The following is a 23,985-nucleotide window of genomic DNA, read 5'->3' as shown; positions in this document are numbered from 1 at the left end:
TTTTATAATAAAATGGTTAAAGGAAATGGCCTGAGGACCTCCCAGCTATTAATTTTTAAAATTTTGAGCTATTGGGAAACTGTCAATGTGGGCACAAAAAGACCTTCTCACATATGTTCGTATCAACTTTACTGTAATAATAAAGCACAGAATAAAACAAATTGCATCAGATAGACATGGCATGATACGGCAGCACAGAGTGCCAACTAACCGTGGACCCATAATCTCCATGGCAAACAGAAACTGCATTTTTTTAGCTCATAATGGTATGGTCAGGTGATCTAGGCTGGGCTCTCCGAGGCCAGAGAGGAGGCACCGCATCCCTTCTACTAAGACCCTCTTAGGCAAAGCGAGTCACATGGCCAAAGCCACGGCAGGGAAATACACCTGCCTCACAGGCATGTGTACCAGGCACTAGCAAACGAACCGACTAAGCTGTATGGCTACAGGGAGGGTGGGCAATATGCAAATTATCCATCGGTGGATAAACAAATTGTAATATGGTAATTGCAATACAGTGAAATACTATATAGCAACGATAATGAATGAGTTACGGCTACATACTACACCACGAATCTTGCAAACATAACACTGAGCAAAAGAAGGTAGACCTAAAGTGATTCAGATACAATTCTACTTATATAAAGTTCAAAAACAGGCACAGTTAACGGTGGCATTAGAGGTCAGGGTAGAGGTCCCCTGTGGGGGGCAGTGACGAGGAGCAGGCATGAAGGAGGGCTTCAGAGTGTTTGGAATATTCAGTTTCTTTATCTAAGTAGTGGTTATATTGATTCATATAGTGAAAATTCTTGCAGGACACAAGATTTGTGCATTTTATGTATTTGTTACGCTTCAATTGAAAATCGAATTATTTAAAGAAAATTCAGCCTGGCAGGTAGTATGCCATGCTTAGGGCAGGTAAAAAAAAAAAAAAAAAGAAAAAAGAAAAAAATTAAACCGCATTTAGGAACAAGCAGACATTTAAAATACGAATGCCTTAAAGTTCACGATTTCATGATGGTATACAGAATGACAAGACAGCTATTCAGAGAAGCAAAGAAAGAAAGGGTCTTCCCACAGGGAGCTGGTGTAGTCCTGCCCACATACAGTCTTTAAAAATGCTTGCTGACTAATTATGGACTCAAATGAAACCAGGGAGTTTCTAAGTCTGGGAGCAGCATTGACATTTGCACAGTAGTGTACTAATTAGCACGGAGCCTCAAAAAATTTTTTTTTAAATTTTTTTAATGCTTATTTATTTTTGAGAGAAAGAGCACAAGTTGGGGAGGGGCAGAGAGAGAGGGAGACACAGAATCCGAAGCAGGCTCCAGGCTCCGAGCCGTCAGCACGGAGCCCAACACGGGGCTCGAACCCACAAACTGTGAGATCATGACCTGAGCCAAAGTCGGTCACTTAACTGACTGAGCCACCCAAGTGACCCTCAGAGCCTCAAAATTTTTAAACAGAGCTGAATTCTAATCTCAACTCCATTCCTTTCCTCACCCGATAGCCCTAGGAAAATTACTGGCCGGCCCAAGCCTTAGTTTCTCCAGCTAGTCCTGTAGGGATCACAATACTATCTCCTTCATAGAATTGTTTGATGACTAAATGCATAGTTGTATAAACTCTACTTGGCCTGAGCTTCTTAGTTTGAGAATTTCCCCAGAGGAAGTGCTCAACAAATGCAAGCTCTTGTCATTGTCCATCTCCCCATCCACCCATTTATTCACCCAGACAGACAGAGACATCCCTCTATCCATTCTTCCATCCACACACCAGTTTACCCATTCATTCCCCGCATTCATCATCATCCAACCCTCTCTTCATCTCTCCACCCTTCCACCATCAAGCTTTATTAAAAAAGTGTGATACTAGGAGTTTAAAAATCTGTATTTGAGGCCTAATTCTAATTATTTCTCCCTGTGTGATCTTGGACAGATAGTTTAAATTTTCTAAATTTTTTGTTTATTCTTCTGTCAAATGGGAGAAAGCCTTTATCCTTACATTAGTAAACTCCTGGCTGTGAGAACTAAAGGATTCATTAAGCCCCTCAGGCAACATGTCTAGGTAGGGGCAAAGTCTATATGAAAAGGGGAAAGTGGGGCGCCTGGGTGGCGCAGTCGGTTAAGCGTCCGACTTCAGCCAGGTCACGATCTCGCGGTCCGGGAGTTCGAGCCCTGCGTCAGGCTCTGGGCTGATGGCTCAGAGCCTGGAGCCTGTTTCCGATTCTGTGTCTCCCTCTCTCTCTGCCCCTCCCCCGTTCATGCTCTGTCTCTCTCTGTCCCAAAAATAAATAAAAAACGTTGAAAAAAAAATTAAAGAAAAGGGGAAAGATATACCACAGCACGAAAATATAAAAGACCAATAAAGCAGCATCGTCTCACCCTTCAGACTCATATTTTCAACTTTCTACTGGATAACATACTTGAATGTGCCAAGATCCCTCAGATCAATGGATCTACAACTAAGCTTGTTATGCCTCCTGTTATGGGTTGAATTGTTGTCTTCCTCCATCCCGTATTCAGATGTTGAAGTCCCAATCTCCAGTACCTCAGAACGTGACCTGATTTGGAAATAGAGTCTTCACAGAGGTAATCTCCTAGAGATCACAGCCTCACCAGCCTCTCCCTCACCAATCTATTCTCCATGTTACAAACAGAGCGATCTTCCTAGAATCCAAGTTCAAAATCACTTCCTGGCTTAATATCCTTCAGTGGCCAAACTCTTTGATACAGCTTACAAGTGTCTCCCTGAAGTCCTCCTTCTGAGGATGTCTCCTGCCTCTGTCTCTCCACTCAGCCCTGCCTCCATCAGCCCCCGCCCCACTGGCCGTGCATCCAGCTCTGTCTCCCCTCCAGGTCTTTGCACATGCTGTTCTTTCTGCCTGAGATATTCAGCATCCCGCCTCCTCACCTGGCTGACGCCCCCTCATTTTCCAGGTCTTGCATATCACATCTGAACCTGTGGGCTAGGCACTTCCTCTACATCTCCTGTCCAGACCACCGGTCGCACCATATTGTCATTACTGCAGACTTGTCTGTCCTTCCCCTAGGATAGGAGCTCCATGGGAGGAGGTCCTGGGCCGTCTTCCTTGTCATTCTATCCTCACTGCCTCAGTTCTCTGCCTGCCACACCAACAGCATTCAATTAATATTTGAGTGAGAGGGGTGCCTGAGTGGCTCAGTCAGCGAAGTGTCTGACTTCAGCTCAGGTCACGATCTCACGGTTTGTGGGTTCAAGCCCCGCGCCGGGCTCTGTGCTGACCGCTCAGAGCCTGGAGCCTGCTTCCGATGCTGTGTCTCCCTCTCTCTCTGCTGCTCCCTGGCTCACATTCTGTCTCTGTCTCTAAAATAAATAAACGTTTTTTAAAAATATTTGAGTGAGAGATTTTCATAAAGTGAGAGATTCATTTGAGGGGTGGCTAGGCCTTGATGAAGTGGCATGTCAGCCAAAACTTGGGGCCAGAATTCACGAGGTTCATCTGGGAGGCACTGAGTAGGTCATAGTTCAGAAGAGTATGATTATAAAAGGAGTAAAGTGCCAACCTCTGTATTTGAGTGCCAATCTGTAAGCAGAAGAAAATATTGAAATTCTTTGTAGAAGGAGATGGAAAAAAAATAAATTCAGAGATTTAAGAAGACTATCCTGGAAATGGCAGGCAGGGGAGAATGGAACTGGAGAATCGAGGAGTAAAATCAATCACTAGCAGCCTCTAGGCACAAGGTGACAGAGATTTAGAGTTCTATCAGTGGGAAAAGAAGGAAAGGGACAAGGGCACCTGGCTGGCTCAGTTGGTACAGCATGAAATTTTTGATGTCAGGGTCATGAGTTCAAGCCCCATGCTGGGTGTGGAGCCTACTTAGTTAAAAAGAATTTTTTTTGTTCAATTAAAAAAATACAGAGGCAAATGTGAGAAGCTTTGTGGAAGAAGAGTCAATAGAATGGGCATCCATTCTATTCTGGAACTGCGAGGCAGTGACAAGCAAGTCAGGCGCAAATGAAGTTTGTGGAAGAAAAAAATATGTTTGAGGAGACAGGTGGGGATGAAAAGTTGGAATGTGGGAGCCTGTTGAGCTGAGAGATGTGGAAAACCCACATAGAAAGTGCTTGAGGTCCTTGAGGGAAAGGTGTAGAGAAAGGAGAGAGAGAGAGAGAGAGAGAAAGGAGGAGAGAGAGAGAGAGAGAGAGAGAGAGACCAAGCCCCGAGCTTTGGGGACCACGAGAGAAATGTGACAGAGATCACATGGGACAGAAGTAGGAAGGGACTGGAACAGTGTTCAGGGAATGGAAGCCAGGGAGGCATTCTGCAAGGGAGGCAGGGGGATAATGAAAGCATTTAATACTACAGAAAGATCCAGGAGAATTGGAAGGCCCAGAGGTTATTCGCTTTTCTTGAGAAAACCTTACTAAAAGCACCACTCTGCAAATAACCCTGAAACTCCTTGCTGATTTGCACATGGGTTATAAAGAGCTTGGGTTGCTCTGCTGTAAATTTCCCTTGATGTCTAGCACGCTTTAGTTTACTTCAGGTGGAATTTCCCAAAATCTAAGCTGTGTGGATACAACCTGAGTGCTTATGCTTTTGACAAGTTTCAGGTCCCATATGCCAGACCCATGTGAACTTGGCAATGGGGATGCATTCTTCACATTTCTCGATCCCCTAGCCTGATGATAAACTGGGGGTGTGGCTAGGGAGGATATAGAACCTGAGGGAAATGAAAAGAACGGAGATCTCTATTATGTGCAAAATTTCAAACTAGTGTGGGACTCTTGTGTTATTTTAAGGATTCTGCAAACCGTACTCTTGCCTCTAACATGTAATTGGCATAGGAGTGAGGGCACAGGAGCCAGACTTGAACATAAATGGCCAACTGGAACAGCGTAAGGCAGTGGCAAAGAATAGAGGCTTTAGTAATCAGGAATCTAGAATTGCAGGACTTGTGCCTCCTCCAGCTGTGTGATCTTGTGCTGGTTACTGAACATCTCTGGACCTTAATTTTGTTATCCTTAAAGTGGCGGCAATAACGGTACATTATTTGTTACTTTGAACACGAAATACGATCATGCTTGTGAGGCACTGAGTGCAACGTCCTTACTCACTAAGGTTAGAGTACAAGCTCACAGGAGGCGTTGGCTGTGATTCTATTTGTTAGAATCTGAAACCATGGCCGGAAGGGAAACGTCTAACATGTCGGTGTGTCCAGTGACTTCTAAGAAGAAACAATGACCATTGCACTTTGCAGACAAAGCCAGACTAATAAGTGGCCAGAGGCTGTGAGGAGGTGCCATCAGGGAGGCAAAGAGCCCATCCCAGGCCTGAGGGTGGAAATTGGGTAGATAATATTAATGCGTTCATAATAATGACACTAATAATAACTGCTTCTCACTGAAACCCATGTACCAGGCCCTGGCCTAACAATTTCAACTAATCTCACAACAGCCCCTGGGAGGAGGTGTTATTATCTGTGGGTGTGATGAGGAAACTGAGGCACGGGGGGGGGGGGGGTCTTGCCCAGAGTCATATAGTAAAGGGTCTGGCAGGCCTATAGTTCCACAGGGGTGCCACTCTAGGCTACCCACCCCACCCCCACCCCCCGCCGCCCTCTCTTTGTGGGTATTTTTAAGATTGAGGTGTTAGTTTTTACCCTCTGCCTTTTTCTGTCTTTCCTCCTAGCTGTTTGGGCAGCCAAGGCCCTAGCCCTGTGTTCTCCAACTTCTCATGTGTTCTTTTTTAGCTTCTCCCCAAATTCATATATTCACCTTTTAAAGAGTGAAGGCAAGGAAGTATTTGAAAAAAAATTGTTAAATGCTTAAATCTATGAAAAGTGACTTATGTCAACTTCAGCGTTACCCAAATGACCGTCCAGAATCCTCTCACAATGTCAAAGCAATGTCCCAGATGGATGATAAGCACATGTCAGAGTTTGATTTCAAAGTTGCTACCAGGGAAGAGGCCTTCGAGCAAGTCTGTGCCAAGAGACCTTTTTGGTGGAGAAATTTCATAGGGAAGAGAATGGTTAAAGAATGACTGGTTTAAAAAAAAAAAAAAGTCTCTTTAAAGAGGATTCAGTTAGTGAGTCAGCTGAGTAACCCTAGCTTCCCAGAAGTTTATAATCTCATTTTGTTCTAGCACACATTCTTCAAGCACTTTATCAGGAATGCTAATCCCTTCCCAGAAGGTGATTGTGAATCATATGGAAAAAGTTGTGCCCTAGACTAGGCTTGAGATAATTTTCTTCTGCCATTCTTAAGTGACTTCATTATTCACTTGAACCAACTTCTGTCCTCAATTATGTGGTGGGGAGGGGGCTTTGTTCCAGAGAAGCAGGGAAAGAATATGAACTCACGTCTAGGAGCTTTAAGAAGTCTTCCTTCTCTGTTCTTGAGTAGTAAATAGGTTAGGTTTATCTAAGACCCCTCAGGGTTTGTCCTCTGGGGATGTTGCCTGGAAGGTACAGAAGATAGTGTCCTGAGTGCTTGCAGGGGCTGTGGGTTCTGGGCAGGAAGTCAGTGGGCCCAGGAGTGGCACAGAAGGAAGGGGATGTGTGGAGGCACGAGTAGAAAACCCAACAGGGACATGGGAAGCCTCGATCCTGCTGACAGGGGAGGCCTAGTGGAGACGTTAATGGAAATGACTTAAAGTCTGGAAGGATAAGATGCAAGAAGAACCCCTTTCAATCCCAAAATTAGAGCTTGAGCAAAGTCCCACACTGAAATATAGAAAAATAGGAGATCCATGTGGGCAAATAGCCAGACTGGAAAGAATTCCCGTGTCCATCAACAGGTGAAGGGCTAATCCATTCGACACTCCTGAGCTGAAGGGCTGAAGGGCTGAGTCACATTCCAGCCTGGAGGAAGTGCAAAACACTTTGCTGAGTGAAAGAAACCAAACACACACACACACACACACACACACACACACACACACACACTGTGCGATTCCATTTATATGAAGTCCAAGGACAAGTAAAACTACCATGTTGGGCTAGAAATCAGTTACTCATTTGTGAAATGATGATAAGAACAGTACCTACCTGACAGAGTCCTGGAAGTGAGGGTTAACAGGCAATACAGCTACAGCACTTAACTGGAGAAAAGTCAGACACTATTATTGACTGATTTCATCGACTCGAGCAGTTTTAACCACCATGTATGAGCTGATACTCCCAAATTAACATCTCTTTCCCTTGAGCACTCTTACTCAGCGAGTCTACCCGGTTGTACTACAGCCCCCTTAAATTTAAATGTATCTAGGGGCGCCTGGGTGGCTCAGTCGATTAAGCGTCCAACTTCGGCTCAGGTCACGATCTCATGGTCCGTGGGTTTGAGCCCCGCGTTGGGCTCTGTGTTGATAACTCAGAACCTGGAGTCTGCTTTGGATTCTGTCTCCCTCTCTCTCTGCCTCTCTCCCGCTCGTGCTCTGTCTCTGTCCCTCTCTCAAAAATAAATAAGCATTTAAAAAAAAGAAAAATTATTTAAAAAAATTTTATGTATCTAAAAAATTACCTCATCCCCCTCACCCTTTTAGATCTAATTCTTCCTATATTCCTCATCTTAGTGGAAAGCACCACCATCCACTAAGTCATCTAGGACAAAACCTTATGCTCACTGTATACCTTCTACCTCAGGCAACAACAGATGTTGGCGAGAATGCAGAGAAAGGGGATCTCTTTTGCAGTGTTGGTGGGAACGCAAACTGGTGCTGCCATTCTGGAAAACAGTATGGAGGTTCCTCAAAAAACTAAAAATTTAGAACTACCCTATGACCCAGCAATTGCACTACTAGGTATTTATCCAAGGGACACAGGTATGCTGTTTCAAAGGGGCACATACACCCCCATGTTTATAGCAGCATTATCAACAATAGCCAAAGTATGGAAAGAGCCCAAATGTCCATTAATGGATGAACGGATACAGAAGATGTGGTATATATATACAATGGAGTATTCCTCGGCAATCAAAAAGAATGAAATCTTGCCATTTGCAACTACGTGGATGGAACTGGAGGGTATTATGCTAAGCGAAATTAGTCAGAGAAAGACAAAAATCATATGACTTCACTCATATGAGGACTTTTAGAGACAAAACAGATGAACATAAGGGAAGGGAAATAAAAATCATATAAAAACAGGGAGGGGGACAAAACAGAAGAGACTCATAAATATGGAGAACAAACTGAGGGTTACTGGAGGCATTGTGGGAGGGGGGATGGGCTAAATGGGGGAGGGGCATCAAGGAATCTACTCCTGAAATCATTGTTTCATTACATGCTAACTAACTTGGATGTAAATTTAAAAATTAATTAATTAATTAATTAATTTAAAAAATAAATAAAAGAATAGGTGAAGAATGAGAAATACATGGAGATGAAAAAAAAGGAAAAACCAATCTAAGAGGTAGAAGCCAGAATTTTCTGTTACAGGGGACACAGAAGGAAAGAATTTCTAAAGAGAGGGAGCAACCAAGTAAGATGAAGACTGAAAAATTGCTTTGGGCTTTGCAGTTAGAAGACGGCCAATGTGGGGCGCCTGGGTGGCTCAGTCAGTGGAGCATGTGACTTCGGCTCAGGTCATGATCTCGTGGTTTGTGAGTTTGAGTCCCACATTGAGCTCGCTAATGTCAGCCTGTCAGCAAAGAGCGCACTTTAGATGCTCTGTCCCCCTCTTTCTGTCCCTCCCCAACTTGCATTCTCCCAAAAAAATAAATATTAAAAAAAAAAAAACAAGATGACCAACAACCTTAGAGCAGTTTCAGGAAGTGGGGGGCTGGGGGGGGGGGCGGCCAGTAATGGAGTTGCTGAAAGAGAAGGAAAGGGAAACCGTGAATTCACAGCCCAGCATCCAAAATGGAGGGCTTAAAAGACAGAGAAAAGTCAAAAGAAGTGATATCTATTTTCAAAATTTCAGAGATTCCCCATCTTTTTAGTGGACAGCTCAATCTGTTCATCTTGAAAATGAGGCAGGGCAGATGCTTAATGGTGTAGACAAATTCAGACATTTACACCAAAAATTAGCCAGAGAAACAAAAGCATGACTCGTTCCCAGAAAAGACTCAATTTCCTCTTATATTCTTAAAAATCTATAAGCATCTGATTTCAGGGGGATTCAGTGATAAGAAATGTGAATAGCCAGGTGCTTAACCAATTCAGGTGTCCTCCTGAATTCTTTCTTGCATCGATCAGTGGTGCTTCTGGTGGTTCTCATGTACATTAGTGTGTTGACGTCTTCTGCACTGATGAGAAGGCATAATGTTGTGAACAACTGGGGATCCAACAAACTGGGTCTTTCACAAGTCCCGGATTTGAGGCAATCTAAGCTTTTTTTCACGTTTCTATGACTTTGCACTAGAAGTATGGCTGGCTTTAAATAAATAATTATTGGAATAAGTGGAATGAACCTGGTTATCAGATGATATTAAACTAAATGCCCAAACTCCTCTTCTAAAAAGCCCATAAACCAATAATGGCTAAAGGAAGAAAGATGAGAAAATCCAGTCTTGATTATATCCTACAATGACTGTAACTTGCACACTCCAGAGTGCAAGCTTCCCTGCTGAATCACCCACAAGAAGCTGAACAGATCAACCTTCTCTCTTTTTTTTTTAAATTTTTTTTAACGTTTATTTATTTTTGAGACAGAGAGAGACAGAGCATGGATGGGGGAGGGTCAGAGAGAGGGAGACACAGAATCTGAAACAGGCTCCAGGCTCTGCACTGTCAGCACAGAGCCCGACGCGGGGCTCGAACTCACGGACCGCGAGATCATGACCTGAGCCGAAGTCGGCCGCTTAACCGACTGAGCCACCCAGGTGCCCCCAGATCAACCTTCTCTTAACTGAACCACACTGACACCTTTCCCCCTTCTCTGTGCTAAATGAATTCTTACTTTCCATATTCGATAAAGCCACAAAATCATTATCGGCACATAGTTAGGCACTGCAAATTTAAAACTGCTAATTCCCAGGGCACTGGGGTGGCTGTCATTTGGGAGCCCAACTTTGGCTTGGGTCACGATCTCATGGTTTGTGAATTCGAGCCCCGCATCGGCGTCACTGCTGTCAGTGCAGAGCCTACTTCGGATCTGTCCCCCTCTTCCTGCCCTTCCCCTCCTTCTCAAAAATAAACATTAAAAAAATTAAAAGGCTAATTAGTTAACTAAACAATATTTCGCTAAACATTTCAGAAGGACCTCATGAAGGGCACACCTATGTCCTACTCTACCTTCCTGAAGGCTGGCGAGATCTTGTTTAGTCCTTTCATTATCACAGAACCTAATGGCAGATCTGTTTTCAAGTATGCCATGTTTAAAGCATTGGAGTACAACTCAGTACATGGGCAGAATATTGCAAGTGGCATAGGCTTGCACCACACGTGATCCTGTATGCATCGTGACAAGGGCTTAGTTGCTAGTAATGGAAGGAGGGACAGACACTAACATTTACTAACAATCCACTACATGCCAGAACTTACTCCTACATTTTTCTCATTTAATGCTCAGGTAGGCTATGAGGAGGGGTAATACTTTTCTTGCTGCAAATGAGGAAATGGGTAAGAAGATAGCAAGCAACTTGTCTAAGGTCATACAGTTACTAAATAGCCTTGTTGGGATTCATACTCTAAATGAATGAAAAATGTGTCAAACTCCAAAGCTCATGCTCTTTCCACTACAGCACATGGGGATAAATCTATTCCAGACAACCAACTGCAAAGAGGCAGAGCAATGTCAAAAAAAAAAAAAAAAAAAAAAAAAATCCAAGTAGTTGTCCTAATATTATTTAGTATTTCCTAATTGTTTGATTTGAGATACCAGTATAAATATTATCACAGTTACAAATAAAACTATTAGGTAACTAGTATAACTATTATCAAGGCAGAGCTATTATAGCAATTTTGAGTCAGAAATAAAGTAAATGAAGAAAACCAATAGACTAAAAATACCTTAGGCCAAGAGATAATTCTGCAGCCAACAAGATTTATTAAAGGCATTCTCTTTATAACATTCTTATCAGTGCACATGATTCTATAGCAAATATACGTTTTATCATTCATTCAAATACTGCATAACAATTTACTTGAAAGTATAAATATATATATATATACATATGCAAAATTTTACAACACTAACAGATTTCTGACCCATGAACTTATGAGTTTAGAAAGCAGAGGGTAAAGATAAAGTACCAAACATTAAGATGAAAACTACTGTACTGATACTTTAGAAAATTCTTCAAAGAAGTACAACCTTCAAGAAAAGTTCTTTAATGTACATCTAAGCGATAAACTTTACAAAACTTATTCGCAAAAGTGCTACTTGGCAGAGCATTGACTATGAAAAGTATGTTTAGAACTTCAGAAAGAATGCAAGCTCAAATGCCAAAAATAGAAGGAAAAAAAAAAAGAAAATGAAAGCAAAATTTGCTACTCTGCACCATTTGAAACCACCTGGCAACACAGCACATGGTTTATTAACATTGTTCTGGCTACGATAACCGGTATTTATTTACAGTCTCTCCCTAACAAAGAAATGATCAAATTTACTTATGGTATTAACATCTGATTTTCACTAGTCGTGTCAAATGTGCCAGTGGTACCTGCAAGTGAAAAGGGCAAATGTAAGAATCAGGTTATTTACAAGAATTATTCTCAAGGAACTACTCGTTATCATCTAAGCAGAACCATTAGGTATCTTTCCAAATTACACATATGTGTGTGGTCAAAAACCTCAAGTCAGTTCCTTAATGAAAGATCCCAAAAGCAGAATATTCTCTTTATTACTTGATTGCAAATTAAAAGTGTTTTAAGCTGTGAGATATAATAAAGATCTTTCATCTTCACCAAATCATGTACAAACTCTTTCATTACATATTTAACAAAACAAGCATTATCAAGAAAAGGTCCAGCCTCTGATTTCCTAACCCCATCCAGTAAGTGTGATTCTGTCAATATTTAATAGGTTTTTAAATTATATTCATACAGCCCTCATTATGGAACAGAGGTAACATAGTGAATTATTATGCCAGCAAGTCATATTAATATATAATCATACTATATTTAGGTAACTACTTATAATTTGGAAAGAAAAGGAAACTATGCCTTGAACACACTATTCAAAATGGCAACCAGTTAACCTTTCAAGAAAAGAGTTTTAGATTTAACAATGTAAGTTAAGTTGCCCTAGTTAAACACATTGGCAACTTGACCACAAACCTCATTGTAGCTACTTGCAGAGGAGAGAAGGCACAGGCACAAAGGTAGCTGATTGTTCACATGTTTCCACTCATGAGAAAATAACTTATAATAACTATAGTAACCATTTACAAACAAGCTAAAGAACCAACCAGAAATAGTAAATCAATAGTAAAAAACACTTAAAATTCAAGGCAATGAGAACGTGGAGAAGAGACCATTCACTTGTTTTCAAACTCCTAATTTCATTCTATTGCCACCATGTTCCAATACAGAAAATGTCTATTCGAAATTGTCTCAGAAACTTCTGAATGCACATTCTGAAATCAGGATTCCATGCTGCTTATGCTGTCCCTGCCCAGTGGAAGACCACCAACACACATGCACTTCTTTGAAACATTTATGCTGGTTTCCTGCTTTTTATATTCTATGTGAGGAAAATTGCCTGCCCAGTGTTCTCTCTCTTGGATGGATGGGCGTAAAGTGCCTACGTAGCAGAATTCATACCCACTGAATCCTACTGGGTGTGCTTTCCTCTGACGCCACTGCTGGGTATGAGCCATGGAGTTCATAGACACGCTTTGGTACACCTTTATTCCTCACGGAGTCAGTCCTGCTTGATTTAGATTGTTGTCCTTCTTCTCCGGTATTCTGATTACAAGTTTCCCAGGGTTTCAACAAATTAGGACTTTCTTCAGATTCAAAACAGAAGAGGAGTGACTTGACTAAAGACTCTAGCCCCCTGTGGCTGCCCTGAGGCATTCTCTTCTCACAGCTGTCAAGAGAAGCAGAGTGAATGCTGAAGTCATCATGAAAATCCTTGGTCAAGTTGCACAGACTTTCAACACAATTCTTGAGAAGATTTTTGTCACTGTGGCATCCTATGCAAGGAAAAGAAAAAGTTAATTAACCTTTTCATTTTTTATCATGTATTTATTACTGTTATATGACTGTAAATATCTTTTAGGTCAAAGTAACCCTATCAAGACAAATCTAAACTACTTAAGATTACTCAGTTTATCTGCTAACTAAGCACCTGGTTTTTTAGGATCTAATTATTTAGGCAATGTACTTATATACATTAAGTGGGAATGCAACCATTCAAGTTCCTATACTGGTAATTAATGTCAAGGAAGTAGCATTAATTAGACTTGGATTAATGAATTAAACTAGAAATTAAAAGAACAGATGTCTGAGAGTCTTTATACTATAAAATTTTGATTAATTACAAATTCCATCTGGAGCATATACCTCTCAGTGCAGAAATAATAATTTGAATAGTTTGCTCTAAGCAATGTTTTAACTTCAAGAATTTTGGAGCAAGATTAACCATCTTCTTCAAATCTTGGTATCCAGAATTTTCTTGTAGTTCGCTTCTGAAACTTTTCTGTAAATAAAATTAATATTTTTAAAACCACACAATAGACTACATGACAGTAAAGCTTAGTCAGTATGATTTTAATCACCAGAATCTTATGTTCAAGAAAGAGTTACTTTCCTCACGAATGCTTAATTCTGTTTCCACAAGCAAGACCAAATACAATATTAATAATTACTGTTTTCAAAAGAAATAAGAATTTTATTTTTTTAATTAAAAAAAGTTGGTTTTTAAATTTTTTTTATTTATATTTTTTTTTTTGAGAGAGAGAGAGAGAGACAGAGACAGAGCATGAATGGGGGAGGGGCAGAGAGAGAAGGAAACAGAATCCAAAGCAGGCTTCTGGGCTCTGAGCCGTCAGCACAGAGCCTGATGCAGGGTTGAACTCACAAACCAAGAGATCATGGCCTGAGCAGAAGTCAGACACCTAACCAACTGAGCCACCCAGGTATCCTCCACAAAAAAAGTTTTTTTTAAGTAAGCTCTACACCCAATATAGGGCTTGAACTCATGAGATCAAGTCACATGCCCTACCGAATGGGCCAGCCAGGTACCCCAAGAATTTTAAATTAATTTTAAATCAAAATCCAGTCATCCTATTACATGGGAATGAAATAAAACCTTAGTACCCTTTATTACCCAATATCATAAACGATAAATTTATTTAATTTTTTAGAGTTCAACTTAGTATCTCCTATTTATTTTTATTTAAGTAAAAATTTTTAGGACATAGATGTTTCCCTCCTTTTAAACACATTGATTATATACTTAGTTTATATTTTTCTATTTACTTGTCATATGAAAATAAAATAATTTGTCTAATTCACCTATATTTTAAAATCTTTAAGCATATTATTAAACACATTTTTCTAACCTTTAATGTACTTTATTGTTTTTCTTTATTTTTTTAATTTTATTTTTTATTTTTTAAAATTTACATCCAAATTAGTTAGCATATAGTGCAACAATGATTTCAGGAGTAGATTCCTCAGTGTCCCTTACCCATTTTAGACCATCCCCCCTCCCACAACCCCTCCAGTAACCCTCAGTTTGTTCTCCATATTTATGAGTCTCTTCTGTTTTGTCCCCCTCCCTGTTTTTATATGATTTTTGTTTCCCTTCCCTTATGTTAATCTGTTTTGTCTCTTAAAGTCCTCATATGAGTGGAGTCATATGATGTTTGTCTTTCTCTGACTGACCACTTTCACTTAGCTTAATACCCTCCAGTTCCATCCATGTAGTTGCAAATGGCAACATTTCATTCTTTTTGATTGCCAAGTAATACTCCATTGTATATATATACCACATCTTCTTTATCTGTTCATCCATCGATGGACATTTGGTCTCTTTCCATACTTTAGCTATTGTGGATAGTGCTGCTATAAACATGGGGGTGCATATGTCCCTTCGAAACAGCACGCCTGTAACCCGTGGATAAATACCTAGTAGTGCAATTGCTGGGTCGTAGGGTAGTTCTAAATTTTTAGTTTTTTGAGGAACCTCCATACTGTTTTCCAGAGTGGCAGCACCAGCTTGCATTCCCATAAACAAAATTTTTTAAAGTTTATTTATTTTGAGAGAGAGAGAGAGGGAGGGAGAGAAGGAGTGGGGAGAGGGACAGAGAGGGAGGGAGAATGAGAATCCCAAGCAAGCTCTGTGCTATCAGCCTGGAGCCTGACACGGGCTCACTAGGTCTCAGGAACCATGAGATCATGACCTGAGCCAAAATCAAGAATTGGATGCTTAACCTGCTGAGCCACCCAGGCGCCCCCGTTAAACACAATTTTTCAGCCAATGACTATCTCAGCAAAAGCTGACAGTTACTAAACTAAGAAATAGATAAAATACATCAATATTAATCAATTTCTATACAATATCTTATGTATTACTAAAACAAATAAGTTATGACATCCAAGAGGAAGTAGCTAGGGAGCTACTGTACGTGCTTCAACTAAACATGCACAAAGGAATTATCTGGCTAAGGATAAAAACAGAAATAGGGGCACCTGGGTGGCTCAGTTGGTTGAGCATCTGACTTCAGCTCAGGTCATGATCTCATGGTCCATGAGCTCGAGCCCCGCGTCAGGCTCTGTGCTGACGGCTCAGAGCCTGGAACCTGCTCAGATTCTACGTCTCCCTCTCTCTCTGCCCCTCCCCCGCTCACACTCTGTCTCTCTCTCTCTCTCTCAAAAATAAATAAACATTAAAAAAAATTTTAAAAAAACATAAATAAACATATCATATCTACACTTAAACCAAATGAAATGATAAAATACACCAAGGAAAAGTAAACACAAAAACAATTTAAAGCTTCTCTTACTGTTTTCCACTCAGCAAAGATGTTTTCAAGAGATCCAATCAATCCCATGGCATTAGCTTTCATCTGTTTGGTAACCTATAGAGAATGTTAACATATTTTATTATACAAATAATTATTCAGAAGTTCAGAAATCCTAGAATTCTATGGGACAAGAATTTGTCCCATAGGGAAGAATTTTCGTCTATGAAGACAAAAGACTCAAGTTCTTTCATTGGGACTATAATTAAACAACTGGGGTACCTAAATCATGTGAGCAAAATTTCTTTCAAAATAAATTGCATATTGATTCTATATTAAATATAGATACCCTCTGATGTTTGTTATAATAATAGCATTTTGCCTTATATTTAAATATTTATAGGAAGGAAATTTCCAAGACTTCCCTTGGAAGAGTATGAGATAACTAATATAAAGCAAATATTATGCTCTAAGAACTACAAATACATTTCCCCAGTTTTATTAAAATATATTTGACAACTAACATTGGATTAGTTTAAGGTGTATAACATGATCCAGTATACTGCAAAATGACCACCATAGTGAGTTTAGTTAACATTCATTACCTCATATAGTTACAATCCTTTTTCTTGTGATGAGAACTTTTAAGATCTATTCTCTTAGCAACATTCAAATACACAATATAGTAGTACTGTTAACTATAGTCACTGTGCTGCATTTTACATCCCCAGGACTTACCTTATAACTGGAAGTTGGTACTTTTGGACCACCTGCACCCATTTCACCCATCCCCACCCTCTGACTGGTAACCGCTAGTCTGTTCTCTGTTTCTATGATTTAAGCTTTATTTTTAGATTCCACATATAAATGAGATCATATAATACTTGTCTTCCTGTGTCCAAGTCATTTCACTTACATGTTTTATTATTTGCTTCTCCATTACAGCCCTATGCTGCATATGCAATTGTCCTTTTACAAATAAGAAAACAGATCCCGCGCTCCTACGACTCAGAGCCAGGGCCCGAACCCCAGTGTAAATTCTAAGCCTTTGCTTTTGTGCTGCTCAGTGCTGCCCCCTAAGGTGTCTTCTCACTTAATTTCTGCCAGGGGATTCTATTTTAAGAATTTAATTGGCTTTACCCACACAGCTCTTCCCTAGGTCTTAGATTTCCTGTATCTGGTTAAAAAAAAAAAAATCCTTTTTCCCCTTGACTCCAGCTTTACAATTATAACTCCTATGCCTTATGTTTGAGCCTATTTTCTATTTCTTCAGATTCTTTGCTTTCCTTCCATAGGTTCTTGAGTTTTAACTTCTAAGAATACGATAAGCTAAAACCCCACCATGACTAAATAAAGAGCTGTGGCATACCACAGAGAGAAAATGAGAGGAAGGGAGGTAGAGGTCTGCATGAAATGCAGATAATATGAATTTTATGCAAGATGGGCCTGACTCATTTGCTGTTTATTTCCTCAAAACAATAGCAAAGCTAACATCCACACCCTGCTTTGCTACTTGCTACGCACATTCACATGCATTACTTCATGTCTGCTTTTCATTAACTTATTCTATAGCCTCTTGCACTTACTGCCAGCAGACATTCAATCTGCAAACAGTGATAGTGTTTTAGTGATAAATGTGCTACTGAGCAAAACCAAGCTGAAGATGTCAGCAGTGGCCAGTAGGAGTCCACTTTCTTCAAAGTTGCATTATAGAACTGAAATCAGCCTCATGTCTCCTACAATATGATTAGACCCAGATATCTTGATCTAGTGACAAAATGAGCTCCTTTTGAATGAGTTTTTATTTTAAAAACAAAAGCACAAAGTGAGAGAGGCAAATATCCACAGAGAACAAGACCAAGCGAGCTGAGGAACCTGACTTGCCTGGCACATAATCCTCAGAACAATTTTACGAAGTACCTATGATCATCTTCACATTTTAAATGAACAAGTAGGGCTCAGGCAAGCAACTCAAAGCTACACAGGAAGTGGGAGAGCAACTTAATGTTCAGGGTCTTTCTCCAGTTCTGAGACGGTTCGGACAGTGATTAATCTATAAAGCCCTTTAGTCTGAGGAAAGGAATGGAGATCCCCTCTGGCTTATATGGAAAGTTTTCCCCCAGAAAGATAAGCTAGACATACATTAATGAAAAAAAAAAAAATTAACTTACTCTATGCCTTCCTGGAAACAACTAGCCAGAGGGGTGGAAGCTAACAGACTTCTGCCGGATTTACTTCCCTAGGTAAATCAATATGTATGTAAATGATATCCCTCCTAAGGGCGATGATCTCAGGAACCAAAACATCCCCAGGGAGCTCCATCCCAGCTGACTGACTCCAGAAAAAGAAAGGGAATGGGCAGAGATGGTTTTAACAAGAAGTTGTTACAATGTGACTGCTGAACAGACACTCTCTGAAACTCACTGTGGTAAGATTTGAACTTACCTTCTGAATCCCCAATTCATTACTAGTAACTCTCAGTGAAGAAAATCAGTGCCTGAACAATGGCTTACAAAACTTATTTAGTTAGCGTTCTGAGCTTCGGAGTCAGGTGGGTAGAATATAAAACCCTGGCTCGAGACTGGACAAGGTTCTCCAGCTCAGTGAAACGCATAGGAAGACGAGTAATTCCTACCTTGCAAGTGGGGAGGTTCACCACTATTACACATAAAGCACCAGTCCTGTAATTGTCACTGAGAGATGATTTAATAAGTGACTTAATCAATTTAATAAATAATGTCACAACCTAGGACATAGGTATTATTACATAGGACACGTGAGGAAACAGAGTCAGAGCACTGACTTGATGAATGATTGCTGGAGAATAACAGAGACAGGTTTTAACCACAGTGCCACCTCTAAGACAGCATTGCTTTTATGCTTTCATGTTAGTTAGCTGGAGGAGGTGGGGAGGAAGCATATTTTAGGAAGTCACTCAAATCTCTGTTGGTTCTGTGTCTTAATATGAAATAACAGAGGTGAACGCCTCTGTCAAAATATTTAGTTTAAAATATTGGATCAATAAATGGTAGTTTCTATTCTTTTTTTTTTTTTTAATGTTTATCTTTATTTTTGAGACAGAGACAGAGCATGAGCAGGGGAGAGGCAGAGAGAGAGGGAGACACCAAATCGGAAGCAGGCTCCAGGCTCTGAGCTGTCAGCATGGAGCCCGACGCGGGGCTCCAACTCGTCAACTGCGAGATCATGACCTGAGCCGAAGTCGGACGCTCAACCGACTGAGCCACCCAGGTGCCCGGGTAGTTTCTATTCTTAAGTGGACAAGTAGAGACCTAACCAAAGAGCAAGAAGAAAAAGACAAGCAGAAAGTGAACACTAGGTGTCAGCGCCACACTCCATTCTGCTCTGGAGTGTATCCACAGGCTGAATTTTCATGGATAATAACTGACAAAATTATACAACAGAGGCTGCAGTAACTCAAGAGTAACTTGGGAAAATATCACCATGACATAATGATAGCATCAGCCTTTTCAATAAAATAATTATTCAACACAAATTAAAATACATAAATCTATAAGAATCCAATTTACTGAACTAATTTTTAAAAATTTTTTTGGTGTTTATTCATTTTTTGAGGGACAGAGAGACAGAGTGCAAGTGGGGGAGGGGCAGAGAGAGAGGGAGACACAGAATCGGAAGCAGGCTCCAGGCTCTGAGCTGTCAGCACAGAGCTCGACGTGGAGCTCGAACTCACAAACCGTGAGATCATGACCTGAGCTGAAGTCAAACACTTAACCAACTGAGCCACCCAGATGCCCCAGAACTAATTTTTTTAAATCACCTTTACAGACCATCTGGTACTATGCAGAATGTTCTTTCATTCCTCTTACCTCATTTTGGGTACACTGCCTTAAGAGTCCATGCTGAAGTTCTTTTGCTTTTTCTAGTCCAGAATCTAATAGAATCCTCACTCCTAAGCCTACACCATCACAAAGAGCATCCATGAAATCCTCCTAGAAAAAGTTTTTAAGCATTAATTGGAAAACTCAGGTTTTACATTTTTAAAAAAATTATCAAACAACTAATTTTATTTTCTGCTTATTGTAGGATTATAATAAGTTCCAAGTTTACTAAATTCAACTAAAGCTGGAATAAGATCTAACCGTCTATAAGAAAGGTAGCAAACCTGTAATTTAGCATTCCACATATAACGTGCTATAAAGAATGTCTGTCATGTTAGGCAGGACAATACATTCCTAGAACACAGTAACATTCTATTACTATGTTTTCAATGGCATGAATACTTAAAGCAAGCAAGTTTTCTAGAATTATAGAGTTCTTCATATGTTCATTGGCTAAGTAGGTGGCTATCATGAAAGCAAAGATCCAAAAAGTAAAATGAGGATTTCAGACTTATCCAGTACATTTAGCCAACTTAGATTGAAACCGTTTTAAATTATATTGCTAAACTATTAAAAGTATGAGCTATTTTCAAATAAAAACAACTTATCATGTTTAGTGATACTATTATCAGGAGTCTACTGTTCCCTCAGATGAAGTCTTTCAAAACTAATATTACCAAATTACCTGAACACTGGTAGCCTTATTGCTACTGTTTTCCAGAAAATGTAGCTCGCTCCCTTTAAGAACTGCTAACTGTCCCACATACTTCACAGCTTGTTGTACAATTTGGATTATTTTGTTTTGAGCTTCTTTTACCATTGATGAGATATCTGAACAGCATCCCTATAAAATAAAAATGGACCAGTACATAAGATACATGAGATTACACAGGGTGGTAAAGACAAGACAAGAAAAGCAATTTGAAGAAAACAAATTCTGCATTCATCGATATGGTGACTATGCTTCATAAAAATCTCAGTCAGAGCCAGAAAACATGCAACCCTATAGCTCCTAACGAGGATAAAATGACTAGGATATAGTCTCTACCCTCAAAGACCTTACACACTAATAGGAGACATAAGACAAGCATGCAGTTAACTAATATAAGAAAGAAGTGATAAGTGAAAGTCCCCCACCCCCCAAGAAGGAACAAAATCATGGCACTTTTGCCTTTGAACTTTTCCTGTCCCGGGAGCCATCTGACAGATGGTAGGCAAAGATATTTTCTTTTATCAGGGAAGAAGGAAGAAGAAAGGGAAGGAAAAGGGGGAGAAGACCACCCTCCAAACAAAAGGCTTCTCCTGCACCAGAGTGCACATGCCCAACGAGGAGGTGTTCCCCGAGCTTTTCTTTCTGTTACCTGCCAACTACAGTGATTCTCTTCAAAATACTTCTCTTGGCCTGCTTTCTGGGACATGCTTATAATACTGCTAAAAGGTAAGACTTCTCACACCATACTTAGCTAGTAAGTGTAATCACTAAATTCAGTTGTGCCAACATAACGCAAGTGTCTCCTGAGCTCCGTCTAACTTCCCCTCCAGGTCACCTGTTCTCTCCATCTTCAATTCCTATAAAACATTTCCCATAGAGCTGTAGACCGCAACCCCTAAGTTCAGAGTGGTCTTTCCAGAGAATGAAAAGAAGGAAAGAAACTACACACCAGTTGCTCTAATAGGTACCTTCTTATCACATCCATCCATCTGATCCTCATGGCAATCTTGCCAGACAGGCCTTATTTTTATTTTCCCGGTGACAAAATGGGAGACTCAAAAAGTGAAGCAGCTTGCCCAAGGACACAGAACTAATTCAGCATGGGTTCAAACACTGGTTTTCCAAATGCCAATAGTGGTTTTTTTGTTTTGTTTTGTTTTTTTCTGTTCCTGAACTGCCTCTCAAACCTAAGAGCCAACTAAGTATATCTCAAACTCTCTTTTCCACCACAGACCACCCCTCTGCTAGCTTCCTTTTCCAGGCTCAAGCATAAGTCATATCCTCAGGTTTTGGCTCCCCAGCTTTGCTCTCTGGCCAGTGTTCCCTTTCATCTTCATGGCCCTGTGCTCAGAGCATCTTCTTCACCTAATACTTCACCCACACCTGTTTGCAGTCCACCTGTCTGTCTTAGGGTCATTCTGTTTCCTCACCACTTATATCCCAAGTGATCCTTCATCCAGTGTGAATTTTTCATTACCTCAATAACAAGTATCCAAACAAGCAGCTATCATATGATGAGTCCTTGTGAAAAAAGACCCACTGTCCCTCTAACTACCCAAAGCTTACTCTGCCCAATGAGGTATGCAGGCCTGTAAATATGATATATTAAAGGGCATAACAGGTGAAGTACAGGCCTAACAGAAAAACAAATAAGAGAAATGTCTAACCAAGTCATGGGGAGACCCAGAAAGACCTCCTAGGGAAGAATAATGGATAATTAAAAATAAACATTCGATTTCAATTTGACTAGATTACTCAACCAAATAAACATTTCCAAATCCTATCAATAAATAAATAGCCCACTCAGGAAGTATTTGATACAACTAACCTTCTACTACAATAGTAGAATGTAGAAAGTCTCTTGGTGGGCGCTATAACATGAGATTTGTTCAAATATTCTAGAACATTTTGTCAAGAAGCCAAGTTACCCATTTTAAAAAGTGAAACCTATCCCCTTTGGTATTTTCATAACTACTTCCCTGAGACAGTCAAGGAATTCTTAAGGAAGAGTTCACTGATATGGCAGATGACTAGGTATTAACCAGTATCAAATTCTCTACTTCTTCCATGGTAATAGAACTCTTGATTTTTCACTAGGTACACAGCTGTCCAGAATAAAAAATAACTTCCCAATAATACTTGTGGCTAGATGTGGTCACGTAATGAAGTCCTGGCCAAAGATTTATAAAGAGAAATGTCATATGGAAATTTCTAGAACCTACCCTTAAAAGAAGGCCCATTTGGCCTTTCCCTTCTTTGTCACTTCTTTCATCCTGCTGCACTGAATTCAGACAGAGCTCCACCACTAGGGTGGACCATGAAATAAAGGGCATGCATTAGGCTTGGCAGAGGGTACATTAGAAGGAGCTTAGCTCTCAAGGTGTGGAACAGAGCCACCATGCCTCCTTCCAGATTTTATGTGACAGCCAAGAAGCTTTTATCTTACTTCTTCTTCACAGCCATGCCTAATCTCACTTGATATAAGGTAAACAGGAAAAAAAAAATTACTTTTCTTGACCATATACCAGTGGGCTTGTGACTCGACTCATTCAGCACAAGTTGATACCCAATATATAACCAAAGCAAGACTCCGCCTTTCTTCCCAATAGCCATTATTGAGGACTAGCATAGTATAATATGTTACTGGTTATAAAACAGGAAAGACTACATATCCTGTGCCTCCATTTCTTCATTTATAAAATGGTGATTAAGAAAAGTACCTACTTCTAAAGTTGTTAAGAGAATTGAATGAGTTAATATTTGTCAATCACTGAGAATTCTCAGTGCCTGGCACAGAGGCAATAAATAATAAACAATCATAGAAAACCACACTTTCAGAATTGCAAAACAGAAATCACTTCTGAAAATCCTACAGATCTAATTTTAGGGAAGATGCAGACAGTAGAAGGTCAATAAATACTTGCTGAATAAATGACTTCTTCAAATGACAATCAGCAAATCAACTTACCTGCAAAAATAACTGTAAGTAGCCTCCTAGTTTTTTAACCTCTTGTCTCAGTTCATCTTCAAGTCTTGCTGTGCTGGTACAAGGTAGAATATCATCCAGCCAGTGTTTGATTAGAACCACAAGCTGCTCAAAAGCACATGTGACCTGGATAGTAAGTGACTGGGTTGCTCGATCAGAAGAGAACACTTCGAAAGAAGAAGGAAAATTATTGGAAGAAATAATCTCCAAATAAAAGATTATTCTAGTCTAGGGGCACCTGGGTGGCTCAGTCAATTGAGCATCCAACTTCGGACGCTTTGACTTAGGTCATGATCTCACAGCTCGGTGAGTTCGAGCCCCGTGTCAGGCTCTATGCTGACAGCTTGGAGCCAGGAGCCTGCTTCGGATACTGTGTCTCCCTCTCTCTCTGCCCCTAACCCACTCTCATTCTGTCTCCATCTCTCTCAAAAATAAATAAACATTTAAAAGAAAAATCTATTAAAAAAAAAAAAAAGATTATTCTAGTCTAGGATTCAGGTTAGGGTTAAGGTTAGGATTTAAAATGTTTAAGAAACATTTTACCATAGTCAGAAAATGCACGCCAAATGTGGCAGTCATTCAAAAGC

General features: G+C 40.2%; 1 protein-coding gene across 1 annotated transcript in view; it reads right to left on the bottom strand.

The window, feature by feature from the left end:
* Positions 1-10,933: 10,933 nt before the first annotated feature.
* Positions 10,934-23,985, bottom strand: part of KIF14 (kinesin family member 14) — a 56,550-nt gene continuing 43,498 nt past the window's right edge. Inside the window, exons 25-30 of the mRNA XM_086694831.1 lie at positions 23,381-23,565; positions 20,386-20,544; positions 19,689-19,811; positions 15,883-15,957; positions 13,436-13,571; positions 10,934-13,065 (exon numbers count right to left, since the gene is read on the bottom strand). Coding sequence (XP_086550957.1) covers positions 12,686-13,065; positions 13,436-13,571; positions 15,883-15,957; positions 19,689-19,811; positions 20,386-20,544; positions 23,381-23,565 — 1,058 coding nt within the window. The 3' untranslated portion in view covers positions 10,934-12,685. The remainder of the gene's footprint in view (positions 13,066-13,435; positions 13,572-15,882; positions 15,958-19,688; positions 19,812-20,385; positions 20,545-23,380; positions 23,566-23,985) is intronic.

The sequence above is a fragment of the Puma concolor genome, chromosome E4, assembly GCF_028749965.1.
Source record: "Puma concolor isolate L17-30 chromosome E4, mPumCon1.1.hap2, whole genome shotgun sequence".
Taxonomy (NCBI): Eukaryota; Metazoa; Chordata; class Mammalia; order Carnivora; family Felidae; genus Puma; species Puma concolor.
Note: the sequence above shows the minus strand (reverse complement) of the source record. Positions and strands in the feature narration are given on the sequence as shown.